Source organism: Argiope bruennichi, chromosome 7 (assembly GCF_947563725.1).
Source record: "Argiope bruennichi chromosome 7, qqArgBrue1.1, whole genome shotgun sequence".
NCBI lineage: Eukaryota > Metazoa > Arthropoda > Arachnida > Araneae > Araneidae > Argiope > Argiope bruennichi.
Window position 1 is genome coordinate 29,674,164 of NC_079157.1, and position 27,448 is coordinate 29,701,611.

A 27,448-nucleotide genomic window follows, 5' to 3' on the forward strand; every position below is an offset into this window, starting at 1 on the left:
GCAGATGTGAAACAAATGATTCATTTCTTTTTAATAATATTATTTTGAAAATGTTAGCAAATACATCCGAGAACTGTATTGTAATGGTAATGGGCAGTTACATGATACCAACATAAAAAAATTCTTAATATCTAAAACACTTGAAAGATTTTAGTGGAGAAGTAATGAAAGAAGGTTTAAGAATAAGAACTTCAAGATACGATGGACAACAAAGGAAAAAAATAGGAAAAAATATTTTATACATATATATATATATATATATATATATATATATATATATATATATATATATATATATATATATATATATATATATATATATATATAATTTTTTTCAGAAATGTTCCGTAGAAAATTTACACTTTTATTTTATTATTAATTTTAAAGAAATAATTTTTCACATTCTTATATTCTTTTATAATTTAACAAAAAATAAAGCAAAAGCGTAAATTTTCTATGGAACATTTTTGAAACATTTTTTTAGCAAGTTTTTTCTTTTCCCCCACCCCTTTTTTTTTCGAAGAAAATCAAGATCAGTTCAGATTTAAAGAACGCTATTTCCAAGAGTAGTATTATACACATATACATATATTGATTTTCTATTATTTTCGTGTTTGCACATAGCATTTATTTGTATTTGTATTTTTTTTGTCCTATTCTTTTCTTTTTTTTTTTTTCTTTTCATTTCCGTCCTCATTTCTAGCAGCCTTTTTTGTTAATAATTTTATTAGTATTATTTTTTCTGAGTTTAATAATCATAAACAAACTGAAAGTCTGTTTATGCAGCCTGTTTATGTTATTTTCAGTTTCTTCTTGATAGATTGCTTAATAAGCCAAAGCCATTTCCCATTTCAATTTCAATCAGTTTCTTGCTCTCGGCTATTTCTTTTATCCAATATTAAAATCAACTTACCAAATTTTAATCAATAAATGTCAGGCGTAGAACAATTTGGATGAAAGTCACAGCGATGGATAGAACAGGAGCGTCTTTTGCTGTTTCTCCCATTTCATGCTCATTACACTGTTTAAATAATAATCAGTACGTTATAGTTGCAGGGGCATGAAGCGGTGTTATGCATGCTTCATTAAACTCGTCATCAATAATGATTACAGAAAATCTTCAAAAAAAAAAAGTCATATACATAATTCCTTTTTAATATGTGCAACTAAATTTCATTTTTAATTTTACTTCGATCTCGAGCTTCGTTGCAAATAATTGCGATAAATAATAAATCAAGCGATTTGATCGTTGTTTAAAACAAAGTCTCAGATGGCACGCACCCGAGAAATGGATTGAATCCATTCCACTAATCGGAATCAGAACGGCATTAAAGGAGGATCTGCAGCACATCCCTCAAACTATCTGAGGAATTTTTGAGATCTCTTCATCTAACGTCGAAATTCACGGGTTTTTACAAAATTTACGAACTGTGATGGGGCAACTCAAACCTGCGTCAGCTACATCTTCAGAGTCTTGCACTCATGTGTTCATGCGCCACGACGCAATTAAGAAACCCCTGCAAGCATCGCATGAAGGCCCTTACTGTGTACTCAGACATACTGATAAAACCTTCACAATTGAGGAGAACGGCAAGGAATCTACGATCAGCATTGATCGTGTCAAGCACGTGTTCATCGGAAAATTCTCATCAATCATCTGCACCAATCATATCGTCCCCATCAGCTGCAATTCCATCTTCAAAGAAGTCTGTACCTGAGCGTTTTCCATCGACTCCCGAGTTATCTTCGAATTCTACTCCACCACCTTATGTAACCAGATCTAGCCGTCGATTAGTACCACAGGAATGAGAAGTAACGAGGACCAGATTGCCTCTCGCTACCTCTCATTCTAGTGCCTGATGTACTAATAGAGGGGGGAGGGGTACTCATAGAGTTTATGGGAGTACTGTGGTGATCCTGCTTTCCCAAGATGACGTCACAGTTTAAGCTTCGTTTTCGTGCAAGCAAATTAATCATGCGATGCACAAGCCAACTTTTTTTTCTTCTGAGATTTATATATGTATTCCATTAACTAGCAAAAAACATCTTAACGTTCCCTTTAAATCAAAATGTTATTTTTTTTTTTAACACCGTCATTGAATTAAATATTATGGACAAAATCCACACACACACATAAGATTTTTTCTTTCGTATGTGTCAGTAATTGCAACTTCAAATTCTCCAACAAAAAAAAAAAAAAAAAAACCCTTAAGTGTACATCTTGCAGAGATGCGGTTACTCAATACTATACGTCAGTAAGTATTTTGGTAAATATTTCGGAGAGAAAAATTTTTCTGGAATACATCGCAAACATGCGGGGTTTTCTAGCATGCGTTAGTAAATGTGGTTGATTTAGAAAATGCTTTATTGCTCACATTTTTATTTCGTATAAACCTATAAAAGCACTTTCATATTTCTTCGCAGAGAAAACATTTTGTTGCGCATTTTACAAGCATGGGGATTTTCTTTTTTATGCGTGAATGAATATCTCCTTACAATATTTTGGCCAGAAAACCCTTTATTACAAACATCATAAGCACAGAGCCACTCTTTTGAACGGGTCGGTAAATGGAACTGCAAATTTACTTTTGCTTTATTACAGACAGACGTTTTTCTTTCGCATCCGCCAGAAAATATTTCTATAAAATGTTTCCACAACAAAAAGTGTTATTGCATACATTTCAAAGGTGCGGTTTCTCTTTTGTATGCGTAAGTAAATATGCCTCCAAACTTCCTCTTTGAGAAAACGTTTTACTGCTATTCTCACAAACATACGGTTTCTCTTTCGTATGCGTCATTAAATGTTTCTTTAAAATATCTTTGAGAGAAAACGCTTTATTGCAAATCTCACAAACATACGGTTTCTCTTTCCTATGCGTTCTTAAATGTATCTTCAAACTTCCTCTTCGACAAAACGTTTTACTGCAAATCTCACTAACATACGGTTTCTCTTTCGTATGCGTCAGTAAATGTATATTTAAACTTCCTTTGAAAGAAGACGCTTTACTACAAATCTCACAAGTACATAGTTTGTCTTTCGTATGCGTCCGTAAATGTGCCTTCAAAGTTCCTCTTTGAGAAAACGTTTTCCTGCAAATCTCACAAACATACAGTTTCTATTCCGTATGCGTCAATAGATGTATCTTTAAACTATCTTTGCGAGAAGACGCTTTATTGCAAATCTCACAAATATATGGTTTCTCTTTCGTATGCGTCAGTAAATGTTTCTTTAAGCTATCTTTGCGAGAAGACGCTTTATTGCAAATCTCACAAATATATGGTTTCTCTTTCATGCGTCAGTAAATGTTTCTTTAAATTACCTTTGTGAGAAGACGCTTTATTGCAAATCTCACAAACATACGGTTTCTCTTTCGTATGCGTCCTTAAGTGTGTCTTCAAACTTTCGCTTTGAGAAAATGTTTTACTGCAAATCTCACAAACATACGATTTCTCTTTCGTATGCGTCAGTAAATGTTTCTTTAAATTACCTTTGTGAGAAGACGCTTTATTGCAAATCTCACAAATATATGGTTTCTCTTTCGTATGCGTCAGTAAATGTTGTTTTAAGCTATCTTTGCGAGAAGACGCTTTATTGCAAATCTCACAAATATATGGTTTCTCTTTCGTATGCGTCAGTAAATGTTTCTTTAAATTACCTTTGTGAGAAGACGCTTTATTGCAAATCTCACAAACATACGGTTTCTCTTTCGTATGCGTCCTTAAGTGTGTCTTCAAACTTTCGCTTTGAGAAAACGTTTTACTGCAAATCTCACAAACATACGGTTTCTCTTTCGTATGCGTCAGAAAATGTCTCTTTAAGCTATCTTTGTGAGAAAACGCTTTATTGCAAATCTCACAAATATATGGTTTCTCTTTCGTATGTGTCGTTAAATGTCTCTTTAAATTTATTCTTTGAGAAAAAGCTTTATAGCAAATCTCACAAATATATGGTTTCTCTTTCGTATGCGTCGTTAAATGTGTCTTTAAACTTCCTCTTTGAGAAAAAGCTTTATAGCATATCTCACAAACATACGGCTTCTCTTTCGTATGCGTCCTTAAATGTGCCTTCAAATTTCCTTGTTCAGTAAACGCTTTACTGCAAACCTTACAAACATACGGTTTCTCTTTCGAATGAGTCCTTAAATGTGCTTTCAAACTTAATCGTTGATTAAACGCTTTGCTGCAAACCTCACAAACATACGGCTTCTCTTTCGTATGCGTCCTTAAGTGTGTCTTGAAACTTTCGCTTTGAGAAAACGTTTTACTGCAAATCTCACAAACATACGGTTTCTCTTTCGTATGCGTCAGTAAATGTTTCTTTAAATTACCTTTGTGAGATGACGCTTTATTGCAAATCTCACAAACATACGGTTTCTCGTTCGTATGCGTCCTTAAATGTGTCTTTAAAATTCCTTTGTGAGAAAATATTTTATCGCACACATTACAAACAAATGGTTTCTCTTTAATATGCGTCGAGATTTGTTGCATTACATATTCCTGCGTAGAAAAGACTTTAGTAAACATTTTGCAGAATTCTTTCGTAAGCTTGCATATATTCCAAATTTGAGTGCATTGATTAGAAAATATTTTATATTGTATGATCCACAGATAGACGTTTCTTTCACTAGTTTTAGAATATGCCGTTAAAGCATACTTTTTAGAAAATCTTTTGGAATAAAAGTTAGATCCGATGAAAAGTTTTTATCATGTTAAATCATAAGTATCTGTGAAGTTAAGCAGAAGTATCTATTAGATATGCTGATATTGTGCATGATATATATTTTACAAAAATCGATAGAATATATATTTTTTTAATTTTTCAGAAAATTACTTGTTTTCTTTGCATATATAACATAACTCTTCTTCTCAATCACTGAGTGGATGAGATAGTAAGCCTTGTTGAAAAGTAGAGCGTTAACTGCATATATTTAACCCTAAGCAAGCAGGAATTGTCAAACTTCTATTGTTCATATATTTAATCTTGATGATTTATGGCCAATATTTTTGCTCTGTTCGTTAGTTCCATAACCTAAAAAAAAGAAAGTTTTATTAATCTTTGCATCTGAAGTTAAACGTTCAAAATTAACAAAATTAAGACTAGAAACATTAAATAAAAATATTTTGACAATGTATTACATATTACAATGCGCAACATATTACAATTTATTATAATATTTATTGTGTATATAACGCACTATGCAATATATATTTAACACCCACCGTATCATGCAATTTATTTTTCATAATGTATATTATACATAAAACATATAGTACATTCACGTTTTAGTTATAAATGTTTGTTAAAAAATGTAATGTTTGTATAAATGTGGTATATATTTAGCCCCAAGCGATGGCAACACGCATGGGCGTGAACGTGATGGCGCTCGCTTTTCCCCACTAGAGGGAGGGAGTTAAAAGAAGTTCACGCAATACGAAAAATGAACGCTTTATGATGTTGTGATGTTTTAATTTGTGTAAAAGGCAGCCAGCCTTACTTTTTCATTATTTTAAGTGTTGTACTCGTCCTAAATGTTGTGCCAGTCCCTTTAATTTTTAATTAAACAATATTTAAAAACGATCAAATTTTCGTCATTATAGGCTCTGAGATTAACACTCAAACCCTCATGGGAGCTCTGGTCGGTTGGAATTTGGCCACTTTATTCAATACCCTAGACAACATTTGAAGGATTCTAAATGTCTTCAAAAAGTTAACAAACGGAAATGACACCAAATGATGAACACGGAGCAAGTATTGAGGATATTTGCAAATGATGATCGAACCGAAACTAGTATCTTCTACAACGGCAAACTGAGAGTAAAACTCTTTCATTGATGATTTTATTTGAAAAAAAAAAATTTTGATGCTTAACTTAGAATTTTGATGTAATACAAATTTTTAAATTTGATGAAAATTGCAAGTATAAGAAAATTGAAAAATAATTCATGAAATTATTTAATGAAATTCTATAATTGATGTTGGAGAAACAAATGTTCTTGGAAAAAAATTTGTTGATGTTAATCGCCTATTTGATGTTCCTTTGATGCTCAATTTAATTCTTCTGTTTTCTTCCACGGATATTTGATTTTTGAAGACAATTTTGAATTATTAATTTGAAGACTACCTAACAAATTTTGAATTACTATTTGATGTTGTATTAAAAAATTTGTTTAGAAGAAAATTGTAAATTTATAATTTGAAGATTTCGTAACAAATTTGTATTAGTATGTGTATGTATGTTAGTAAAATTAGTATGTGATGATTAATTAAAAAGTTTTCTATTAGAATATTTAAAATAATATTGCTGCTTATAATGAGGTTGATGCTTATTTGAATTCATTTCTTAAGATTACTGGACTGAATATTTTTTGAACGAAATTTCGAATTAATACATTGTAGCAAAATATTATTGTTTCATTTTTGAATTTATATTGCACATTTTCTTAAAATTTGTTCATAGCATATTCTGATTGAATTATTTATTTTGATTGTATAGTAATCACAGTTGTTATAAATTTTTGAATAATTCTGAGAAAAATGTCTAAAAACACAGAATAATGGCTACTCTTAACGATTATCGACAAATTGCAAAGACCTTAAAGACTAGTAATACGAATAACATAAAACTTCTGCATCGTTTCATTTTTAGTGAAGATGGTAATAGACTAAATCGATCAAGATTAAGAGAATTTTCGGAATTTCCAACTCCTTTCAATCTAGAAGAAACAAAACGAAAAGTATTCAAAGATTTCTCCTTTAAAGATTTAATCCCGATTTGTAACATTCTGCATTTAGAATTTTTTACGGATTTGGAAAAATGTTGTGACGTTATACTTACTAATTTATGTGATCTCACGTTGCTGAAAACAGAAGTTTCTTATTTGAGCACTGACAATGACCTTGAAATGGAGCCAAAACAAAATTCCTGACACTACGAAAGAACTACACTTTGAACGATTGATTTAGATGGGCTGACTCAGAACTTTCCCTTTTCCTTGAATACTTCTGAGAATTATTCCAAAAAAATTAACAATAATTTTTCTGCTTTTAGCTTGAAAGATATTGTCGAGTTAATAAAATCTTTTTCGTCTCGGGATAACTATAGTGTGGAAACTCCTTTCTGATGTTGAAGATATTTTTGACTTATACCAAATAAAAAATCCAATTCACAAGTCATATTGGTGAAGAAATGCTAAATTGGTGCAGCTTTAACTCTAATAATGCCTATTCGCGGAATTAATAATTGGGTCTCAGAAAATTAATGGTCTTCAATTACATAATCTGATGCTAGCTAGACGGTTGAAACCTACCGAAACTTTGCAGGAATACTTTTTGGCCATGAGAGATTTGGCATATAAAGGCTCTCTTGATGAGTCGTCCTTAATTGATTATGTCATAAATGGCATTCCTAATTCTTCAAACAACAAAATTATTTTATATGGCTGTAAATCCATTTCTAACTTTAAAGAAAAATTGAAAATTTACGAAAAACCCTTATGTTTCAAAAACTTTTAAACAACATGTAGATAGGAAAAATGATGATCACACACATGATGCAAGGCTTGACCACAAACATGTCACGCAGCTACAACCCACTTTTTACTCATGTGGACTTAAAGGTCACAAAAGTACCTCGTGCACAAATAAAGAACGTGGTAAGGAATGTTATGGATGCAAAAACTTCGGCCATATACATGCTAATTGTCCCAAAAATTCTACCAATTCTATGTCAACATCTAATCGCAACACCTCTACCCCTTCGGATAGAACTGTTCACCTAATTTCTCAATTGTCTGGACAAATTTCTGCAAATCCTATGCATATTCCTATAACTCTTACCAAAATTCAATTTACTGCTCTTTGTGAAACCGGTTCACAAGCTACCATAATTAACGACAAAACATATCGAAGCATTGGATCCCCACCATTGTATCCTTCATACATAACATTCTCAGGAATTGACCGAGACAAAGTACACAGCATTGGATTTTTTCAAGATTTTATTACAATTGAAGACACAATACTCCCTGCCAAAATTCATATTGTTAGCGATACTTCAATTCACCTTGATGCCATTATTGTCATGGACTTTTTGCAACAAACAAAGTTTACATTTGGTAAACAGGGCATACGTCTATGTAACGAGAGTACGGATGACACGTTAATTGCTATCGCTAATGTCTATGAGGATTCAACATCTGCTGTTTCTCACATAATTAATCACAAAATTCGTGACATATTTCAAAACTTGATAGATAATTACAAACCTCACAAAATTAAGGATATGAAACTTAAAATGACTATTTTATTAAATGATGAAATCCCAGTTGCTCAATGTTCACGTAGACTCCCCTTCGCAGAACAGAAAGTTGCAGAAAACCAAATCCAGGAATGTTTGAATGACGGAATCATTAAACATAGTTGCTCTGACTATGCTTCCCCAATTGTTTTATTTGAAAAGAAAAACGGAGATTATAGGCTCTGTATAGACCAGGGATGGCGAACCATTGGCACGCATGCCGTTGATGGCACACGGCACAATATTTTGGGCACACCGCCGATCAAAACGGTTTGCATTTCAGTTCAAAATAAAAAAGTTCACTATGAAGTATTATGAACAAACGCGATTGTTCCTATTCTATTTAAAAAAAGGGCACAGTTATTTGCACGGCTGTTAAAAATTCGCTTGCTGAGAAAGAAATTGATTTGAAAAGAATTGTATCAGTAACTGATAGTGCTCCAATTATAGTGGGCAAAAAAAAAAAAAATGGTTTCATTAGTTTATTTCAAACAGACGTAGGACATTCGATTCTTGAATTCGAAACTTCACTGCCTTATTCACCAACAAGTCTTGTGTTCGAAGAGTAATTTAACATCTCTTGATAATGTAATGGCGTTTGTCACAAAAAGAATCATTTGTAATAATCTTTGTTGGATGAAGTCAACTAGGTGTATAATAATTTGCTAATGTATAATAATGTTGCCACGGGAACGTATTTCAAGAATTTGTTGACTGCTTGGAAGAAATCAGACTGTTTATGAAAAAAGAGGGGGGAGTTCAACAATATCCACAGTTGTTGGATGTTATGTGGCTCTCAAAATTTATGTTTTTTATAGATATATGCCAACATTTCAATAAATTGAACATAAAGCTTTAAGGCACAAATAAAACAATTATCGTCATGATGAATCTCATTCGCACTTTTGAAGCTGGATTGCATGTTTTATGAACAATATTATTTTTAAAAAAAAGTATTTCCTAAATTTGAAAAAAATATATTAAAGATTTAGATATACATAAGAAACCAGACGAAGAAAAAGTTTTTGAAGAATTTATTTCCGTAATTGATTCGCCAATCAAGGAAATTTCATCCAGATTTTCTCAGTTCAAAGATTTATCGGAAACGCTCAAATTTATTATGCACCCTGCCTGATGTGACTTCATTTAATAAACTGAACTTGTCCCAATTCGATTGGTTGGAAATTGAAGAATTTGAAATGCAATAGATTGATTTCCAGTCTAGTTCAATATGGATTCAAAAATTCATTAAAACAAGAAACAAGAAACAGAAAGATTAACAAGAAATATAAGTAAATATACCTATAACGAAATTTTGGAAACATGGAATTCGATTCCAGACACATTAAACAGTTTGGAGAAGCTGGCTCATGTTATTTTAACCATATTTTCATCTACCTATGCATACGAGTCATTATTTACAGAGATGAATAACATTAAAGACTCGCTTAGAAATCATTTGGCGGATGACTCAAATTCAGAATGCATTCTGCGTAAAGTAACATCTTGCAATCCTAATATAAGTTATAAGTTGTCATTTAATCTGCAACAAAAGAAGTCACACTAATGTTATTTTAATTTGAATTACACGTATAACTAAAACCTTTACTACTATACAGTGCAAAATGTATTTTTTCGAAGTAAATAAAGAGTTGTTAGTATTTAGTTTTATTATTTTCCCAATTATCAAAAGTCAAAATTATTTGACGGCACATCTATACCTCATTAAACATTTCTTTAGAAAAAAATGACACGTTGATCCCTAAACGTTCACCACCCCTGGTATAGATTCTAGAAAAATTAACAGAAAGATGATTAAAGACAAATTTCCCTTACCGATGATTGAATTAAGTTTTAGATAAAGCATCTAAAATTTTCACCTCTCGACTTCAAAAATGGATTGTTCCATGTACCCATGGATCCAAACTGCACCACATATACATCTTTTGTGACTGTTGAGATTCCTGGGGTAATCCTAATTACATGTAACTCTTCAGCGCATGCGCGCTGGTGACGATAGGAAAAAATTTCCCATCATCCCACAGATGTATGTTGAGGTTTGGGTTGATGAAATCTGTATGATGGAACCAAAGATGGTTGTGTGTTTTATAAAGAATTAATGCACGTAAAATGAAATATGTAAATATTTGTATATAATTATCTGTGCCTGTGTACTCGTCCTGCAAATAAAAGTGATGATAAAATAGAGAAAACTTGGATTAATGATTTCGATGTTTATGTGATCTAATTTACCTTGGAATACCTCGATTCCATCTCATTTAGAAGATCCCGGAGTGACAAGGTAAGAGTGAATTTTTTCTTACATTTCGATAAATTTGAATTTGGGGCCAAGAAATCCCAAAAGTGACTCATGAAGGTCAATACAAATTTTTACATGTGCCATTTGGATTATCAAACAGCCCTAGTGTTTTCTAACGTTTTGTTTATAGTATTTTTAGGAAACTTATACTTGAACGTGTTATAATTGTGTATATGGATGATCTTCTCATTCCATCCCAAGATCAAACAGTTCTTCAGACAGCTGCTGTCTACGGTCTTGAATTAAACTTTAAAAAAAGTAATTTCCTGCAAATAAAGATAGAATTCCTATGGTATGTTATTGAGAATTGCACAGTAAAACCTTCACCCTCTAAAACTCTAGCAGTTCAAAACTTTCAACGGCCTATAACCCCTAAACAAATTCAAAGCTTTCTACGTCTAACATGTTACTTCAGGAAATTTATGCCTAATTATGCTCTCTCATCGCTAGACCCTAAGTGACCTTCTTCGTGATAACGTAGAATTTGAATTCGGCCCAAAAGAAATTGCTTCTTTTCATGAACTGAAAAACATACTTTCCCAAAATCCGGTTCTTCATGTTTTTCAACAAGGTCTTCCTTCAGAACTTCGCACTGATGCAAGTGCCCTAGGCTTCGGTGCTGTATACTTTTCCAAAACTCTGCTGATGGACAATTCCACCCTATCTATTATTTTAGTCAGAAAACTTCCGTTGAATAACAAATATTCAGTAGTTACGAGTTAGAAGTTCTTGAAATTATTGAAGCACTTCAAAAATTTAGAAACTACTTGTTAGGTACAAAATTTAAGATAATGACAGATTGTGATACATTCCAAAAAACAATAAATAAAAAAGATCTACCTCCAAAAATTGCTCGATGGGCGTTGATGCTTAAAGAATTTAATTATGAAGTTTGTCACAGGCCAGGTAAACAGATTAAACATATGGATGCCCTTAGTCGTTATCCTGTTCTTGTGATCTCTCCAAATAATGTCACACAAAAGATCAAAATTGCCCAGGAAAACGATAAATTTATTTCTGAAATGTAAAACATGATGAGCACCCAACCAATTGACGATTATTTTCTTAAACATGACATTTTATACAAATTACACAAAGGTAGCGAACTTTGGGTGGTTCCACAAATGATGTAGACAGAAATAATCAAGAATGCACACTCACAAGGTCATTTTGCGTCTCAAAAAACTGAAGCAATTGTTTCTCGAGACTTTTACATCCCTAACCTTACAAAGCTTACCGAAGAAATTATTTCTAATTGTATACCTTGCATACTCTCCTCTCGAAAATGCGGTAAACAAGAAGGACTGCTTCATCCTATTCCGAAAGGTGATAAACCCCTTGATTGTTATCATTGTGATTTTTTAGGATCCTTACCATCCCCTAAAAAGTGTTATAAATATATTTTTACTGTTATTGATGCTTTTTCAAAATTTGTATGGATTTATCCAGTTAAATCTCCTTCAACTAAAGATGCTTTGGACAAATGGATATTACAACAGACCACATTTGGAAACCCTTTGAAAATAATTACTGATAAAGGCAGTTCTTTTACTTCAATGGAATTTCAAAAATTTTGTGAAGAACAGTCAAATTGAACATATTCAAATCACTACTGGAGTGCCACGTGGCAACGGACACGTTGAAAGGTTCCACGGTACATTAATTCGTGTTCTAACCAAATTGTCTATTAATAAACCGGACAAATGGTTTAAATATGTACCACGGTTACAACGAGTTTTAAACAGCACTACAACACGTAGTACAAAATTTACACCTTTTGAACTTTTAATTGTATTCAAATGAAACAAAAAGAGGATATCGAGATCAAAACCCTACTTGAAAAGGAACATTATGAACACATTATTCATGACAAAGAAAAATTACGTGTCGAAGCCAAGGGAAACATCTTGAAATTACAGCAGGAAAATAAACATCAATACAATAAAAGACGTAAACCTGCCTGTAAATATAAGCTCAGCGACACGGTGGCTATACAGCGTACTCAATTTCGTACCGGTCTAAAGTTGCGCCCAAGATATTTTGAACCTTACAAAATTATTAAGATCAATCCTAACGATCGATATGATGTCAAGAAGATAGGAGTTCACGAAGGTCTGATCCTAACGTCAACTGCTATGGATAAAATGAAGAAATGATGCTCAGTTTAAGCATTCACCATTAAATTTTTTTAAAAATCTTTTTCCTTTTTCTGCTCTTTTTTTTTTTTTTTTTTTTTCTTCTCTCATTTTAGCCTTGTTGCCTACATCACTTCAACTCAGCCGTGGACGTCTGGTATGCAGAACGCCCATGTGGGATAGCTGCAAGTGATAGCAACACGCGTGGGAGTGAACGTGATGGCGCTCGCTTTTCCCCACCAGAGGGAGAGAGTTGGAAAAACTTCATGCAGTACGAAAAATGAACGCTTTATGATGTTGTGATGTTTTAATTTGTGTAAAAGGCAGCCAGCCTTACTTTTTCATTATTTTAAGTGTTGTGCTCATCCTAAATATTGTGTCAGTCCCTTTAATTATTAATTTAAAAAAATATTTAAAACGATCAAATTCTCGTCATTATTGGTTCTGAGATTAACACTCAAACCCACATAAAAATAGAAAAAAAATTCAATCGAATCTCACATCAAGAAATCAATTCTCATAGAATATTTTACTAACAATTCGCTTTAAATTTTGGCGATAGAGCCAATAGTTACCAAAATATGCTTGCCTGTTCGAGAACATTCTCTGCCGTGTCTTGGGAACTATAAAAGGCGACAGAGTTGGAGTCAGTGTTTCGAGTGCAACTCTGGGTAATAGTTGAACGAGTTCTCTACCTGAGAGCTTCGAGCAGCTTGTCATTATTGTGCTGTGTTGCCCTGTTTGTGAGAAGTGCTGCTATGTATTGTGTGCATCTCGGTGTGAATTTATTGTTTGCGTATTAGTGACTTCGTGTTGATAAAGTCGTCGTTTGTTACTGTGGTTTGTAGACTGTGCGTCTCCATTCGCCCACAACAAGCGAACCCATTGACTTTACAGATTTACAGGAAAATGTTCCGTAACAATATGTTACGTATGGCAATCCCCCTTTTCATTTTTACATATATTTCAAAAAAGAGGAGAAAGTATCTTAAACTAAAGCGAAAGGCATACTTTATTTCCCGTTCCATTTTAGCGTTTTATTATTATTATTATTCCTGAGACAGAGTCCTTTTGTGAAATTGAGGCACCCACCATAGAAAGCAAAAAACATGCTATTTTAAAAGCTTTTGATTATTGCTACATATCTTTAATATATTTTATGAAAATTGATAAAATTTGGTTATGTTTCATGCTCTTGAGCTCGTTTTACTAACACTGAAATTTCCGAGAGTTTCTATTCGAAAATTTTTAACTTATGAGTTTAAAAATACAAAATACACTTTTATATTATTGAAAATCGAGAACTTTTGTAATTTTTATTGAATATTTTAACGCTAAATACGAATTACCTACAAAGATATATTATATCTTCAAATATATTGAAAAAATCGGAATTTAATATTAGGATTTTAAAAAATAAAATGTTGTTTAATTCATCAGCCATTTATTTAAAATTACAAAATGTTTTATATATTAAAGCTGCTTTAATTTAAAGAATTTAATTATATATTCAAAAATGGGCGCCGATGTTTGAAAAAATTGAACTTGTGCAACTCTGATTTTGAAGATGACCCCCTTGCATTCATTTATAGTGGACATATTTCTACAACAAGAATTTTCAGTTTTATTATATAATTAGTTTCGGAGGAAAGAAAAGTGTTCAGATACTTTTTTGACAGAAGCACAAAAAGAAAAAGTTAAATATTCATGTGAAAATGGCAATGAATACATTGATTAAATTAATATTTCATGCTTAAAATAAGAATGCACATACTGAAAAAGTTGCAAGTGTTTTATTTTTTCACACTGCAGTTAAAAAAAAAAAAAAGACTTTTTAATTTCAGTAAACTGCAAATTTTTTATAATAAATTTATTATTTTAGTTTCCGGAAAATTAAAATTTAGGTGACGTTCCATTAGCGAAACTTCAGACAAAAAACCTGTCGAATCTTAGTGATGGATGGGTTAATAGAACTGCGCCTTGGCGATACCTGAAGCTCCGCTCATACAAAATTACAAAGTAAACTTGTAACATCTACTTAGCCAGTAAAATAAAAAGATTAGGAAAACAAAATTTTAAGAAGTTAAAAAGGAAAATGTTCTCAAATTCAATCTCTTAAGAAATGCATTAGGTTTAATACTTTAAAAAAAAAAATGGAAACATCAGATATGATTTGCATTTTCGTCAAAAATTCACGTATTATGAAATTTCTGTTCAGACGATTAACAGAGCAATAATTTCGGCACATGTTCAATGAAATTTTTTTTTAAAGAATTCACATTTCGAGGTTTGTTTTTCGTATTTGTCAGTAAATGATTATTAATCCTATACCCCCCCCCTACACACACATAGAAAATGCTTTAATATAAGTCAAATACTTAATGTTTCTTCATCAAATGCATCAGTAGATGTTTCTTTAAAGCAGCTAGCACATAGAGGAACTATTACCAAGTGTCATCAAATGCAAGCAACTCCTTGTAAAATGTGACTTAATTGCAAGACGCGGATATATTAATATTGAATTTGACGAGGCCAGAAGAAAGGCTTGCTATGATAATATTTTATGACTTTTTAGGCGATTTTTTCATTAATTTTCTTTCCTTTTTTCTTTATACGAAGTATAGAGGAAGTATTATAACTATCAAAAAATTCGAACTCGAGATGTTGACGTATCTCTACGTTTTAGACTTCCCAAAGTTTTTTCGAGGGGGGGGGGGCATTATGTCTGTCTACGAACGCGATAACTCACAAAAGTTTTGAGCTAGAAGGATGAAATTTCGTGCATCGATTTATGACCAAATCGAATGTGAAATTTTGAATGAAATCAATTCGGAAGAAATAAAGCTGTTTGAGTACAAGTGAACTCATAACACAAAATCTAAAGAGCTAAATAAATAAAATTTGGTACACACGTTTAACAAGTAAAATTTTGATTTTTATCAAATTTTGAACCATGTGTTAAACGGTTGACCGTCTGTCGGTATGCATTTTCTAATGCACACAATGACTTAATTTAATGAAATTCAGTATGGAATCTTGTTAATACAACGTGTAATTCCGTGCCAAATTTTGGGTTTAATTTGTCGGCAAAAATGTGCCCAAATTACATATACGTCCAGCAGGTTCTGTAAAAATACTAAGTTCACAACACAGAAAGTTCTAGAAAGTTTCGGTTTCACCTTTGTAACTTTGCAGAACTTTCTTTTCCATTTCTGGATTTGGTTTGAATATTTTGCTTCAGCATTTCAAATTAGGTTTCCGTCCATCAATAACCTTTAATGTATATAGCTGTTGTACAGTCTTAATTAGAATTCCAAATTGAAACATCTTTTCCTTTTGTGAAAAAAAAAAGTAATCAGCAATTAAATCTTCTTGCTTAGGTGATTTTATCTTCTTACTATAAAAAAATGCTGATTCAAGTCAAAGATTAATATTTCAGAGCTATTGTATGCCAATTTCAAGGTAATTTGTATTATCATTTCAGAACTATTATATATTACCATATGGAATGCCTTTTCGGGATAATATTTTTATAAGAGAGTATGCGAGAAAGCTTTAGGGAGACCACTTCCATTGGTTTGATGATATTTTCAAAATAATTTAATACGACGCTTTCATTTTTATTACAACGATAATGCTTTCAAACTTATTCAAACTAAACGCAAGTATTGTTTCATTTTCGAAACGCAATTCGACCTATATTCATAATTAATAATTTTTTGTAAGTTTTATATTTATATGATATTTAATTGCATTTAAAAATATTATTTTATGATAAAATATAATTTAGATTAACTTTAAAATGTTATCATTTATCCATAATTTTATATAAAATTACTTTAGAATTCACATTTTTAATTGTTTTAGACGCAAAATATTGAAATCAAATCTCCAAAAAGTAAATCATAATGAAAATTTTGTTATTACAGCATATAGAAATTTGCTGCTTAAAACTATATCTGAAGAAATAAAGTAAATAAAAATATTTAGTTTCGGAAGTTAGAGAAGGAAAAGGGGGTATCCAAGACCCATTGCCTAAAAGCTCCTGTAAAGCTTAATCCGATCTTACATAATTGCTCGACTGTACTTCAGGAAAAAACTGATTTCCAAATATACAGTAATCTAGTATTTAGGGTATTCAACAGAATGCAATCAAGTAGTGTTCCAAAGAATGTACTTTCCGCTTATTTGACGACTGACTGAATTATATTTTAAGAGTTGTAAATTTTATTTTACAATTTTTTTAAATATTTTTTCCATTAAATAATTTTATGTAGTTCTCAAAAATATCTAAAGCAATATGTAATAATTTTGAGATGTCCTTATTTTTTTTGGTTGCATAGCCTTTCTTTTATTGCGCATTTAAAACTAACATATTTTTAAGAATTTCTGCAACTTGAATTTTCGCATAAAAAATCTGTCTCTGTTTGTAAAATAGATTTTTAAAAAAATCTCAAACTAAAAACTAGTAAAAAATGTAATTGAAATTTAGCAACTTTAACTAATGATAATTAATTAGCACATTAAAAATAAAATTGCAGTGTCTTATTAGTTATAAATATCTTTTAATTATAATAAAGAACAAAATTAAATTCTTTAATCGGTATTTTTTATTATTTTTAATTTAACATTTTTCATAAAATAGTCGTAGTTCATGTACAACTTAACCATTGTAAAAAGTAGTAAAACAAAACAGCATTAGTGTTGCTAGAAGAGCGTTCCGCTGGGTAGCCAGCCATATTGGCGACAAACTCGGGGGGCTCATTAATCTTCACTTCAACCGAACTCCGCAGTCCCTTTAATCTACCAAATCTAGAAACGCAAAATGGAAACCAGTGCTCGCATATGAAAGTCAAATGTCACACAATTATACTGTTGTTTCCTCTTTTCATAATGGGAAGGCAAAATAGAAGTGATTAAAAATACGTACCACTTATTATGTAGCAAACCCAAAACAGTAAACGAACAAATCTACTTCCACATAAACCATTCAACATTTCATCTTTTTCCCACTCAGTCAAAATATAAACAAAAAGCCAGAACGAAATATTTCATGGTCCTTAACAGGCCTTATCAGACACTAGACTCTAGGTCCAGCACCAAAATTTTGCTGATAGGGAAAAACGTAGGGATTTTCTAATGATTAGGGAAAACGGGGTTTTTTCAGTCCACGTGACTTCTACGTCAGATTGCTGAACTTGTTACTATTTTCGATAGGCGAGGATCGAACTCGCAACCTTTGGATTCCTAGCCGCGTAACATTACCACAAGACAAAAGAAATTTCTCATGTCACGTAGCTGTTATCTGACTTATAAAGCGTCACTACAAACTGTATTGCTAATGCTGTCTGTCTATTCAAAAGTGATTCAAATTTTTTTTGAAATTATGCAATGTAGATGTCTTTGATTTTTAGGTCAATTTTACCGAATTAAACATAACGACAGATTATGACGATGAAAGTCTCTGACATTCTTTACGATGCTGGAAAAAAGAAAGAAAGCCCAAGCAAAGAATATACGCTATAGATTTCTCACCGTGTCAACCAATTCATTGGTTTATTTCTTATTATTTAATTAAATACCGAATTTAATTTGAAAGTAGCGCAATTTACTTACAAACGGATCCCAGAATACCTAATGCAATGCCATGTTATTTGTTTAGGTGGAGTTTTTGTTTTATATTATAATTAAGAATCAATTGAAAGTTTTTAAATTTGTTTAGAGAAAAATATGATTTGATTAATGTACTGTTATATATATTTCAGTGACAATATGCATTTTAAGTAATATTTTTTAAACATTTCAAGTTTAAATATTTATACACATGAAATTGATCATTTGATCTCATCAATGAAAAATAAATTTTTATATTAAGATGCATATATCTCAGTTGTATAATTGAATGAACTATGTTAAATTCCAATGAAATGACATTTGAATTTATTTTAACTTATTCATATTATCATTTTACAGAAAAACTAAAAAATAATATTAAAGAGTTTTGAATACATGTATATTTAGCCTTGATAACTGCATCATTCAAACATTTCATGTTTCATTTGACTATCACATTATTAAATTATTGTTAAATCAGTTATTATTCAATTAATGCTTATGAAACAGTTAACGCTTATCCTGCAATAAGAATGCATTTTAGTTCAAACATAATTTGATGATTCTTTTTAAATTTTTGAATTCAGTCTTTTTAAATAAATTTATTAAAATGAGAGCCTAATTCATGCCTCAATGAGAACAAAAGTTAATAATTACTATGTAATTTTAATTTGCTTATGATTTAATAATTGGAAATATATATAATTGTTTATTGAAAAATATTTATGAAAATGTTCTATATTAAAAGAATTCTGAAAAACTAACAATTTGAAATAACATTTATTTTCCTGATCAAAACATGGTTCCTTTTTCTTTAAAGTTTTACTAAACTTTTGTTGAATATGAAATATATAATCAGTTACATATATATATATATATATATATATATATATATATATATAACTGAAATTTTATGATTTGAAATGTAAATACAAATTTTTATTAATAAAATAATTTTTAATATTTTTATTTGCTGACAAAATTTGCAAATCATAAAGATTAATATTTAGAATTCTAAAATATTAAGATATAATAAGAATTTGTAATTGTAAAATCAAGCACATCTAAATAACTAGTGTTAGTTAAAGAAAATATAAAGGCCAAAAGCCGTAATTTTGTTCATCAAAGTTTAATATAGAAATATAGCAAATAAAAAAAAATTATATACTAAAATTTAAAACTTAACTATTAACTTCATTATATATTAGCTGCTTTTGCCGACGTGGCTGGTTTGTCAGGATATTGGTTCTATTTCATTTGAATTATGTCCCAAATTTGATACTATAAATCAAACAATCTGGTCTGTAGAGAGTCAATACACATGCATTCATCTTTATTATTAGAGTAGAGATTATTCTTTAAAAAAATGGATCAAAAATTATACATTTTGTGCTTCCCCCTTTCCTGACAGTAAAATAATTTATTATGTAAGTTAAAACAGTATATAAATATACACATTAAAAGCAAAAAAAATATTTAGTAAATAAAAATCAAATGATAATTAGTTGCATATTATAAAAGAACCAATAAAAAAGGAATTTTTATGATATTAGAGGTGATATTTTTTTAAATTTAAGAATCTAAACAATACCTTATTTAAAGATTTATATTAGCATGTGTTTTGCTACTTGAAATGTAGAAGTAAGATTTCAAAGAAGAATGGCAAAAAAATCACCACTCCTATTCAAATTATGTTAACCACTTCAATTAAGGTAAAAATTAGTATTTTTGTAGATTTATTTAATTTTTCAATATCCATTGTTTATAAATTTAAATCTGTAATAGTAATAAGTTTCAGGGTCAAAATTTTTTTTTTTAAAAAAAATCGCTCTCGAATTTTAATGTCCAGAAATATATTACTGTGAACAAACTATTCCCTCCTTTTAAATGCATTATACAAAAATAAGGAAATATTAAAAATTTTATTTATTTTATTTTAAAAAGATTCATTCTTTTTAATATTCGCTTATTTCTATATAATGTCATTAAATTTTAGATGTACAACAGTAATTTAATTGGTGTAGCATGAAATAAAAAAGGTGAAATATTACGAGAAAATTTCTGAATACTTTAACAGAAATATTTTAGAAAATATATTTTCATAAACACATCTATTGAAAATTGGCCTTTAAAATTGTTTATATTTGAAACATAAAATTTTAATAAAATCACTAAGAAATTAAATTACATATATATATATTTACTCATTTATTTATAATTTCTTTCAACACTCAGGATGAGAAACCCTGTTAAAAAATACCAAAACATTAAAAATAGTAATTTTTGTATACAGCAAAAGCAATGGTAGTAATAATGATGAGAATAATCTTAATTGCATTGTATACATAAAACACTTTTGATTAGAATTTTCAGAAGTATACAAGTATATATTTATCATACAAGTTCGTGAATCCCATTACTGAGTGATTTTAGAAATTTCAGGGGAAAAAATGTGAACAAATAATTTATTTTTAAATTATCTCATTTCTTATTTCTCAGAGACACAGTAAAAAAGTTAATGGCCCAGTAGCCATAACAGTATATAATAAAATTGTAAATAAAATGTTTTTACTGCAATTTTTAAAATTCTTAATTAAACTCCTTACCAGATAAATTTCAGAAGAAACTGCATGGTATCAAAAATATATAGGAAAAAAAAATAATAATAATAACCGAGAGTTGCGTATGAAACAAGTTTGAGGTTTTAAAATCCTTGGAAATAATAGTTTTATTGCATTTCTCTTAATTTTCTCCATAGATATAGAATGTACATTTCTCAAATAGATTTGAAATTTGAATTATTTTCCTGTTTTGAAGTACTTATAGATATGAACAATTATTTTCACTTGGCATGAAGTAAGGTCTCTGTCAGATCCAGAATTACCTTATGTCATTTTCAAATTAAAACCATTGACAATGTGTTTCCTGAAATAGATATGAGGGTAACTGAAGATGCCTCATGCAAGGAAGGGAGCAATGATATTAGTTTGTCTTTTTTTATATGACATTTTTGAAATGGACCAACATTTTCAAAAAGAAACCTTTTTTTTCTCTCTCTCTCCTGTATAAGCATTCTTATTTTGGCCAAGCTAGTATATGGGTCTGACATCTTTGCAATAAAAAAATGACAGGAATTAATGAAAAAGTTAAGTACTTTAAAATGCAATTGGAGCAATATTTTGTGTAAGTATTTAAAATAAATTATTGAATCTATGAATAAAAATCCTTTTAATTAAATAAATGTGAATTTGATGCCAGCTAATTGATACTGATAATCTGATGTTAAATAATTACATATTTTGTTTTTTATTATGTACAAGTTCAGATTTTTTAATGTTGGCTCCAAAGAGATATTTAAAACAGATTGTAAGTGAAACTGGTAATGCAAAATATCACGAGTATATATATATTGTATATAAAGTATATAAATTAAACGCAGCAAATATTTTAATAAATTTGATGCTGAAGTTATGAGTAGAATGGTCGTGAAATATTAAGTCACAGAATTGTGTTAAAATGCTTTTTTATACAAAATAAAATTTCCTATGTATGAAATCTACAATGGATTAATTCCTATCGTAATACAAGCATAAATTGCCTTAATATATAAAAATGATCGTGACTAAACATACCAAATATTATTATGACTTGTAATTTAAAAATCTATAAATACAGTAAATTTATTCAGTAGACAGATTGCAACAAAGTTATAGCAACTCCATTTCTCTATTCTAAAATTGAATATGCTTTGATATTTATGCAAAACAGAATATTTATACAAAGATGTGTATTTTAAAAATTATTGAATTTTAACTACTTTATTCACACCAGAAGTCTGATTATTTCATTGAACTTGATACTATCTAAAAGTTTTATATTTTTCAATATCTTACCAATATATATATATAACTGGTCTTTTTAATAATTTCATTGTATAAGAGAAGTTGGTATTTGAATTAAATCAGTCACACACAAAAAATATGTGCAGTCAAATTTTAACAATGGAGCATCATTTATTATATGTACACACAAATAAATTTTCATTTCATGATATGATGGAAATCAATTAATAATCATTAAATATAAATCTTTATACTAATGAAGTACGATTTGTCTTCAAAAAATCCTCAGATATCATGAAATACACAAGGTATATTATCATATGAATATTTTCTTTCTGAATGTATAAACATTTGCAGTGCTTTAGTTATTCATAACTGTTACAGAATAACAAGATCCATAATTTTAAACATGCATTACCATTCAATATAAAGGATTATTTAATAAACATTTTTATTTTCAAATGAAAAAAAGGATGTTTTTAAAAAATTTTACAAGGGGAGAATCCAATAATAAAAGGCCATTGTATTAGACTTCAGCAAGGGGGGGGGAAACCTTGGATAAGTTCCATAATAATATTTCATAAACAAATACAGTTTTAAAATCTTAAGAAATCAAAAGTAAGATTTTTACTCACTGAATGCAAGACATACATTCAATTCCCAGTTTGATGTAGAATTTATTTACACAACTGACAATAATCTTTTATATCAATTGTCAATGAAATGCTTTTTATAAATCATAGAAATAGTGGTGTATTAAATTTATTATCAACATATGTAAACTTCCTAAAAATATATGGGACAATATTTCAGGTACATAAAGTAGGGACTTTCTACATATAACTCACATGCTTAATGATCTGGGGGGAAAAATCACATGAAAAATTTCATAAGAAATTATATTATTAATACAGATAAATATTAGTTAGAACTAACATTTAATCCTATATCTGCTTAAATGACATGGACAGTTACACAAATAGAAATATGTGATGAGTTATACAAGATTCAGACTATTTAAGTCGTGTGTACAGCTTGCAATTCTAACATCCATATAATCACAAAATGATTATATTTGTAACTGATTGAAAGATAATAGTTTTCAAATTTCAAAATGAAAATATTTCGAATCACTAATACTAAATTATTAAGGCTTCTGATAATGGATTTTATGCATTTACAAAATATAAATATGAATCGAAAGTACATTCAAAATATTTTCACTTCAAACAACAATCATATTTAAACCTAATCAAATAATAGGTTCAAAGCAATTTTTCAGATGTCAATAAATAATGGACCCAACTATCTCGCTCTTAAGGTGTAAGGTGATAGGCGTAATAAGCTAAAGAATTTCCCCTCACAACTTTTCCCCTTCATTTTCCCTTGGAGCAAGATTTTTGCAGCATCTCCTAGACACTTCTTTATTCAGATGGGCAAACACCATCTACTATTTGTGGAAAGTTTTCTGTTTATGCCTGCAAGCAACCGGTCAAGCAAGTTTTTCTTCATTGTGAGCTGTTTTCAACCAAGATTACTAGTGTCTTAATCGCAACATTTATCCCTATGGGATGAACGAGTCCATCACAAACCGTACTTTTCACAAATAAGAACGTTTGAGCAAGAGGGACACCTGGGATAAGTGTAGTAGTCTTTTAAATGTTGAGTTGTAGCTCAATACATATACAACAGTTTTCCTGGTTCAGTTGAATCGTATTTCGTTGAGCACAAGGGAAAATGTTGTAATGTATGTAAATGTGTTTATCGTTTTTTGTTGTTGTTAAAAACAGTTTTGTTATCTAGTGAGTGAGAAAAATGAATCTTAAATTTCTCTTTATTAATGTCTATTTTTAAATCGCAATTTCTTCTCTCTGTAACTGATGTTTTTGCAGTTTACAAATTTTTTCCTGTGATGAATTTCATAAACAGATGATATAAATTTTTTAGAAATGTATAAGTTACATTGTGAATGAAGAGGTAATTTGATATCGTTATTCAAGTTCCATAATATGTAACATAAAAATAAAACAAATCATTATTTATTTCATACATGTCGAGTTTTATTTGGTCATTACATTACTCTTGTGCTTTGTAGTTTTAAGTAAATACATGCTAAATTCTTGTAAATTGCACAACTTATAATTTTTAAATAACTTAAAATGATTAACTAACAGAAATTCATATCTGTAATCATAATTAAATAACTTACTGAATTTAAATATCACACTTTATAAGTAAAAGACATAAAACCAAAACTTAATGATCTAAGTCATCTTTATTTTTAAAAAATAAGCAAAACAACATTAACATAAATTTAGAAAAACAATTTTTTAAGTGCTAACTGTAAAAATAATTTGATATCACAATTAACTACTCAGAAAAATTATTTAGATATTCTCTTTATTTTCAATTATTTAGTCTACAATTTATTTCTAACTTAAATCAAGCTGATTGAACAAAACATAAAAGATAAACAATAATCATTCATATTACAGTGATGAAATTAATTCATTAGTGTTTAGGAACGAATACAAATTTTGCTGTAGCAATGTATTCTGTAAATAAAAAAGGTTGCAAAGTTAATGAAAGAAGATATTAGCCTAATATAAAAGTTGTAAAAATTACAGATTTTAACTTTATCTTTGTTACAAAAAACAAATTGTGGATTACAGTTATTTAATCATTAAATAATCTACTGCCTTGTGTTCAAAACATTTTTTTTAAATCTTGTATTAGTGAATTTTTGACAAAATACTCAGTTTAATCACAATAATAAAACAGGTAGGAAGCACCTAACCAGGGATGAGGGATGGGAAAATACTCAGGAATATATAGCCAAAAACTGGATATTTTACAAAAAAAAAAAAAAAAAAAAATAGAAAGCAGATAGAAAATGAAACATCAACAGAGTTTTATAAATATCCTTCAAAAAGTATTTTACACATATAGTGTGTTTATGTTCTTTTGAATTTAAATTTTAAGTTATGCTTTAATTTAAACTTTCATCTGTAAAAGTAGAATTAAAGTTTTTTTCCCTTTAAAATTGTAAATGAGTTTTTTTTTATTTCGATTTCAACTATGACATTTACATTAAATTTATGAGAAAAAAAGTAAATTAAAGTTCATGATCCAGATGAATCGCACCTATCAAAAAACTGCAAAAAAAGGGAGTGCGAGTCTACTAGGGTAAATTACAACAGATTCAGCTACAAAGTAATTTACAGTCCTTGGTGTTGAAATCTTGTCACAAAAATACTTTTCTTGAAAGTAGTATAAATGAATATACTTTCAGAAAAATTAACATTTTTAAAACTTAGAACTTAACTTATCAACAATGTTTGGTAATGGGAAGGATGAATATTTTTTTCAAGCTTATGCTCCTGAACCAAAGTTCATAACTTGTGGCTGGTTTAAAAAAATTTTATATTCGATTATTAAAAAAATTCTGTTTCAATTTATTAAAAAAATACTGTCTGATGATTTGATGTATTAAAAAAAAACGAATTATAAACAATGACCGTGGTAATATTTTTATTACGATTAAAAGAAGACTTAATCACTTGATTTTTCTTGTTCTTATGTTTTAGCCCAAACCTACTTTTGGCTAAGTTAATTTGCTCTTCACTCTCATTTTCATTTCCAAGTAATTTCGTTAACGTTTCTAACTTGTTAAATTTCTAATCTGATTTAAATGTTATTGAAGACAAATGTCGTTCCCAAACACGACTCGACCAAATGGTAAATCATGGATGCATACTTAACACTTGTTACACCCAGCATCTGCCAAGATCTTAGCTGAGTTTCTTTTCTATCATACAATTTAATTAATGGAAGTTTATGTCCATTATTTAATACCAAGCTCAAAAGTTCCCTTACATAGACCTCCATCAAGACATCCTCTCTTCCAAAATGCGCTTTTAACCATTCGATAGCTTGAACATAGTTTTCAGCCGTGGGGGGGTGGGGTGGAGAAGACTCGACTACCTCTCTAGCTCTTGAACCCTTAAGGGTTGACTGTATCAAGTACTGATATTGAACTTCATTAGAAATATCAGAATCCGAATCTATTTTTTAAAATAATCCCCAGAAAGATAAACAGTTCTTTAAAGTGCCATTAAATTTTTGCAATTTAATCTTGGGGAACTTAAAATTTCTTTTTTCACTAACTGAAGGTGCATCAATTTCGTTGTCAGATCTATTAATGCAGCGTTCTTATTTAAAAATATATTAATTTATCTTCATAAGATTCGGAACTTTCGATTTCGTCACATATGCTGCTCTCGGTACACGTACGATCGCTCTTGAATAAATCAAATATATCTTTATGAACGTTTTGAATTTTCAAATATTTCTCTGTTAACTGACTCGGGTTACTAACATACAAATCTGAATCATCTGCTTTCGTTTTCAAAAATAATTCCAATTTTTCAGTAAATTTAGTAAAACAGCCAAGTAAGAGCCTCTCAGTTTAATTATGTTTCCATTTTTAAGGTTAATATACTAACTAAAATGCTAATAAAACTGTCAATAGATACTCAATACAACATAGTCTTATTTTCAATAATAAAATGTAATATTCAATTCAATAAATTCTATTCATAAAGAAATACACAATTCATAATTAACAGAATCGAATAAATTTAACCATTCTAGATCATTATTAAATCCTCTAAAATTGTATCAAACTACTCTAATCCAAATTATATCAAATATATTCAGCAACTTTATCAATAGAGCAATTTCTTAAATAATATCATTTTTAAAATACTCTCTTCTATTTTATCAATGTTCGCTTACTGTTTAAATCTAAAGAGGATATATATTCTCATTAGATATTCAAAATATTCGTATAATTTTCTTTCAATATACTTCAAATGTTTATTTAATGAGCCAGATAAATATTTAAACAGCAAGAGTTCCAACTAAATCCTTTTTCCAGTTATCGAATCATATATTATGACTCAATTCCAGCGTCCCTGTTAGGGCGCCAAATTACGTAGCAATCGAAAACTGATGAGCAATGATAATAAACAGGGATTACTCACTTCGCCTGCAATCGCTCTTTTCGCGCTAATATGAAGGCACATCGAACGTACGAATCAACATTAATGCGAGTTGCTATGAAATTAAATCAGTTAGTCATCAACACTGAAGAGAACCAATCTAAAAAAACTAAGACATTTAATTGGTAAAAGTGAATGTTAGTGTGCACCCAGCTGCGCCAACAATGCCAAGTCGCCA

At 29.7% G+C, this 27,448-nt stretch overlaps 1 protein-coding gene across 2 annotated transcripts; it reads right to left on the minus strand.

Annotated features, from left to right (window-relative positions):
- Positions 1–656: 656 nt before the first annotated feature.
- On the minus strand, positions 657–27,448 carry LOC129975008 (zinc finger protein 84-like). 2 transcript variants are annotated; one of them, XM_056087861.1, is made up of 3 exons: positions 27,253–27,448; positions 11,458–11,634; positions 657–5,029 (listed from the first exon to the last, which is right to left on the minus strand). In XM_056087861.1, the coding sequence occupies exon 3, from the start codon at positions 4,522–4,524 to the stop codon at positions 3,268–3,270; it is 1,257 nt and encodes a 418-aa protein (XP_055943836.1). In that variant the 5' UTR covers positions 4,525–5,029; positions 11,458–11,634; positions 27,253–27,448; the 3' UTR covers positions 657–3,267. The 2 variants fall into 2 exon arrangements, with proteins under 2 accessions (XP_055943836.1, XP_055943835.1); XM_056087860.1 differs by lacking the exon at positions 11,458–11,634.